Source organism: Alosa sapidissima, chromosome 17 (assembly GCF_018492685.1).
Source record: "Alosa sapidissima isolate fAloSap1 chromosome 17, fAloSap1.pri, whole genome shotgun sequence".
Classification (NCBI taxonomy): domain Eukaryota; kingdom Metazoa; phylum Chordata; class Actinopteri; order Clupeiformes; family Clupeidae; genus Alosa; species Alosa sapidissima.
The window spans coordinates 31,732,803-31,738,019 of record NC_055973.1 but is presented as its reverse complement, the minus strand read 5'-3'; the positions used below and the strand labels follow the sequence as shown (position 1 = coordinate 31,738,019).

The window sequence follows — 5,217 nt, the reverse complement described above, 5'->3', positions numbered from 1 at the left end:
ATGGGTAGAGACTTTGCTGAAGGGCACTGCCACCATGCAAGATCATGGGTGGAGACTTTGCTGAAGGGCACTGCCACCATGCAAGATCATGGGTAGAGACTTTGCTGAAGGGCACTGCCACCATGCAAGATCATGGGTAGAGACTTTGCTGAAGGGCACTGCCACCATGCAAGATCATGGGTAGAGACTTTGCTGAAGGGCACTGCCACCATGCAAGATCATGGGTGGAGACTTTGCTGAAGGGCACTGCCACCATGCAAGATAATGGGTAGAGACTTTGCTGAAGGGCACTGCCACCATGCAAGATCATGGGTAGAGACTTTGCTGAAGGGCACTGCCACCATGCAAGATCATGGGTAGAGACTTTGCTGAAGGGCACTGCCACCATGCAAGATCATGGGTGGAGACTTTGCTGAAGGGCACTGCCACCATGCAAGATCATGGGTAGAGACTTTGCTGAAGGGCACTGCCACCATGCAAGATCATGGGTGGAGACTTTGCTGAAGGGCACTGCCACCATGCAAGATCATGGGTAGAGACTTTGCTGAAGGGCACTGCCACCATGCAAGATCATGGGTAGAGACTTTGCTGAAGGGCACTGCCACCATGCAAGATCATGGGTAGAGACTTTGCTGAAGGGCACTGCCACCATGCAAGATCATGGGTAGAGACTTTGCTGAAGGGCACTGCCACCATGCAAGATCATGGGTAGAGACTTTGCTGAAGGGCACTGCCACCATGCAAGATCATGGGTGGAGACTTTGCTGAAGGGCACTGCCACCATGCAAGATCATGGGTGGAGACTTTACCTTGCGTAGTTTCGACTCTATAATATCACACCTAACACATCTGCTTTATACACAGCTTAACGTGCCTAGACACTGAACTAGAATTCAGGCGCAGACCTGGTTGCTTAACATTTGACAATTAGTATTTATATAATGTCATCAATATCAATAATATCAATATCAATTCTATCTATCAGTAATATCACACTGAATCAGGCTAATAACATACCTTAATTGCACTTATTTTTTACATTTAGGAATGTTTGATATGAATTCCAAAAAATGAAACTCTGTAAAGATCGGTGTTATAGGGGCTATGCATTTCTGGGTCCAGTCCTGAAGGCTTGACCGGTGTGTTGGGCTCTCTGTAGGTTCTCCCTCACGACAGCAAGGCCAGGCGCCTGTTTGTGACCAGCGGGGGGCTGAAAAAAGTGCAGGAGATCAAAGCCGACACGGGCTCTGCTCTGCAGGAGTACATCACCTCCATAAACAACTGCTACCCAGAGGAGATCGTCAGGTGTGTGCTCGATGGCTCATCTATTGCGCTTAACAGATCGGAAGCCCTGCTGAAATAATCAGCATCTGCAAATTAACTCACTGTTATAGATCATTAAATATATTTTGACATTGGTAATCAGGAAAATGGGGGTTCACTGTCTGTAGCTAAATGAGTACATGCAAAGCATCCAATGGATTTTTATATGTATGCTTTCTATGGTTAACTCTTGGTCCATACCACTGTGATATGATGGCATATTGTGTCCACACCACTGTGATATGATGGCATATTGTGTCCACGCCACTGTGATATGATGGCATATTGTGTCCGTACCACTGTGTGATGATGGCATATTGTGTCCACAGGTACTACTCTCCGGGCTACTCTGAGACCCTGTTGGAGAGGATTGAGAAGTATCAGCCAGTGTAATATGCTCAGAAGGCATCTCCATTACCCACAAGAGGACCAATATCTACATGGAAAACAGTGCCTTATGTGAATTATGATAGAAAATTAAATGTCATCCTTTAGTAATGAATTGCTGTCTTTGTCCACCTGAATGTGTGTAATAACTGTAGTTGTTGTCTTTCCATATGTCATTGTATACTCTGAAAAAAGGTAAATAGATGTTCATAAAGCATAGTAGCAACAATGTTTTACAATTTTTGCCATAGTTATTTCAGGAAAATCTGTCAAACCAGTTTGTCTATTGAAGACATTTATTCTGCAATATTTTGTGGTTCATGGAGTTAGTTATCAAGAGAATTTGGAATGAAATAAACCAACTGCATCTCCAAAAGGAAAAACAACTTAATGATGAACTAATGTTTAATGTCTTAACCGCAACTTTCAAACGCGTTCCCGGCTTCGCATTGTTGTTTAAGATTGACGTCAGAGAGGCCCTGCGTTGTCTTTACGTACTGCCCCCTGCCGGTCGGGTTTTCCCTCAAATGTACTGGAAAAACAGCTGTACCGCATATGGTAAACTGTTTATTGTTTCGAACCTGGCTGTTCTCATAATTCTATCATTTTTTATTAGACCACCCGACTGTGGTTAGTGCGGGCTACACTTCGATGCCTTTAATTGGTGAAGTGAAAAAAAAAAATTGATTGTAATCGTAATTTGGCTCCAATTCTAAAACTGACACAATCAAAGCTCACAATTAGGCTGTATAAAAAAAACTATAGCCTACTGACCAAAGTTTCACAGCCTGAAAAGATTTGAACCAAACTGTGGTCAGTTTAAAGTCTGTTAGGGTAAAGTATTTATATCTGTGACAGAATACAATGACATAAATTACAGCTTATTTTCCGATGACGACAGACCATCATATTATTGACAGGTATTATCGTTTTGTACATGCTTCTCGAAGGTAGTACCTTTAGGGTGGCCGGTAGGAACAGAGTCGGAATGTGTATTAGTGGTGGCATCGGATTCATAGCCTAATCAATTCCATGCGTAACAGCTCTCAAATCTTGAAATGATTAGTGCCCCAACTGTAGCCATAGGCATTTTCTACAGATCTTTGAGATCAGTAGCATATGGTGTGTGCCAGCCAGGCATTACAGGGACATGGTATGTTTTCCCCTCAGCCGATTCACTTATGTCGTGATGAATTGTAAGGCCATTCAGTTCAAATAATAAGAGGTGCAGGTAGGACCTTGTTCTGTAAATCTAGAAATAATTACTGATGTAGCCTACAATCCATTACATTTTTGGTAAAATTGGAGCCTGTCGTTAAACAGCATGCTTCAAAAATTAGGCCAATTATATTGGCCAAACAATATTCCCTTTCCCTGTATGAAGTTACATCAGTTACACCAAGCACCCTCATTAATAAAAGGCTAAACTCCCCGGACAAACAGAGCTGTCTGGTGATACATTTTATTTCTGAGTCTGAGTCTGTATGGACGTAGGCCTACGGGTTTGTGTTTTGATTGACAGCGCAACACGCAACCGATCTTAATTTATTATGGAAAATAAATCTCTGACATTATGCAAATTAAGAAAACTGCGTTTGACAGGCAAAGTTACTGTGTCTTGTAGGCTACAAATTATCAAGAGATCACAAACATATTGGCTGGAAAATGCAATTTATTTGTCTACAAAGGCCTATTTGGACTTATTTTACTTGCTAAATAAAAACTAGAAAGAGCATATGTGATATAATTTGAGGCCAAAGGGGGTTTCATACAGCCTCCGCAGGTTTGTTTAACTTGTGAATGTGTAACATATTTTCCAATGAGCTGTTAAAGCTATGTCTGGTTCATAAATATGTTGTTAAAATAGGCTATGCCCACGATCTACATTCCCAGTGTAAAAACGTGGCCGAGGTTAGCAGTAGGGGGCGCAGAATATTTAGTCACCTGGCCGCCGTCTGCGTCAATTGTATGCGTTTGGCTAAAACAATTTGATTTTCTTGACGCAAGGCCAAGACGATAACTCAATAATTTACCTAACAACGCATTTCCTTCCAGCAGCAGACCTTTAAGTGTAAAAGTCTCAGTAGTCTAAGAGATGTTTTCTGCACTTTTGTCATCCACTTTGCCTTTGGGGCTCTCTGACCCACGCCATTGTCAGTCCACTTCTCATGTTATCCATCACAGTGAAATGCAGAAGCGACCGCTTTTCGACAGCCCTCAACACAGGGAGCGTTTTGGCAGAGCCGCCAGCTTCCTCCTTTGGAATTCACCCGTTGGCTGGGTCAGCACTTGCTACGCTTGACTGGGTCACTAACACCCTGTTCAGACCCCCAGCCCAGAACTTCTCATTTCTCATACAGCCTGACGGTGTCTCTTTGATGGGTAACTTTGAAGTTAACAGAGAAATCAAATACTAAAACAACCTTGACAAGCAGTCATTTAGCTTCCGTCGACAGCTCGTTTGTGGCTTGCAATTTTCACCTGAGCATTTTCTACTTTTGCAAGCTACTTGCAGCAGTCCACTTTCACGCCTCTTAGACCTACCCGTGACCATTATAGATTTATTAAAATGTAATCACTGTATTATTAGGGATAATTTGCACTAATAAGATTACCCCCTGAAGTTTATTTTAAGAAACCTTAGAGAATTTTAGATTCTGATCACACAAAGAAGTCGAAAAGAAAACACAACAGCCATCAAGATGCAGCAGCTTTTGGTCAAGGTCCACACACATAGCAATCCATAAAACCTAGGCTACAAGTAACGAAAATATGGATTACAGATTTTCATTAATTGAATTATATAAAAAGTCTAATCAAAATAATAATAAAAAAATAACATACCTGAAAATAAACACCGGACCATCATCCACACATTGCTGTGCAAAGAATCAAATTGGTCAGATAACCTCCAATTTGAAATAAAGAAATTAATTAACAGAGATAAATAGGCGCTATTTCTCTCTGAGATGGGAAAGTATTTAGCCAACAGATTGGAAGATGCTAAAGAGTATTTGCTCAGGAGGACAGAATCCCTTAGGTGGTGAATTAGTGCCCGGGATTGTCACGGAGTTGATTAAGTCAGAGCATGTTTTTGCAAGTCTATCTCCACTAGAAACGCAATTTAGAGTCCACCCTGACCTCTCCTTTTCATGAGCATGCCAGACACAGCAATGCCGTGTGGGCTACAGTTTTATCCGGACAACAAGTCTTTAATTCAGGTAGTATACAATTTTCAGAATGCAGAAATTATTCCTAAATACAATAGTGATGTGCGAGATGAATGAATTAATAGTTGATTGATTTTAGCTTGATTGGCATTGATTGGGATTTAAGTTGAGAACATCCAAAGAGGTCACTGGCCTGGGCATAATTGCATTGCAAAATAATTAGATTTTATTATTTTAAACGTCTTCATTCTTTACAACCATTTTTCATTCAGACAACAGTTGTTAATAGGCCACCACGTCAAAGGTCAACGCATAGCACCAGTTAGACAGTGAGTTG

At 41.5% G+C, this 5,217-nt stretch overlaps 1 protein-coding gene across 1 annotated transcript in view; it reads left to right on the top strand.

Annotated features, from left to right (window-relative positions):
• Positions 1-1,825, top strand: part of spag6 (sperm associated antigen 6) — a 10,135-nt gene extending 8,310 nt beyond the window's left edge. The window contains exons 10-11 of the mRNA XM_042067683.1: positions 1,160-1,305; positions 1,653-1,825. Coding sequence (XP_041923617.1) covers positions 1,160-1,305; positions 1,653-1,716 — 210 coding nt within the window. The 3' untranslated portion in view covers positions 1,717-1,825. The remainder of the gene's footprint in view (positions 1-1,159; positions 1,306-1,652) is intronic.
• Positions 1,826-5,217: the final 3,392 nt, after the last annotated feature.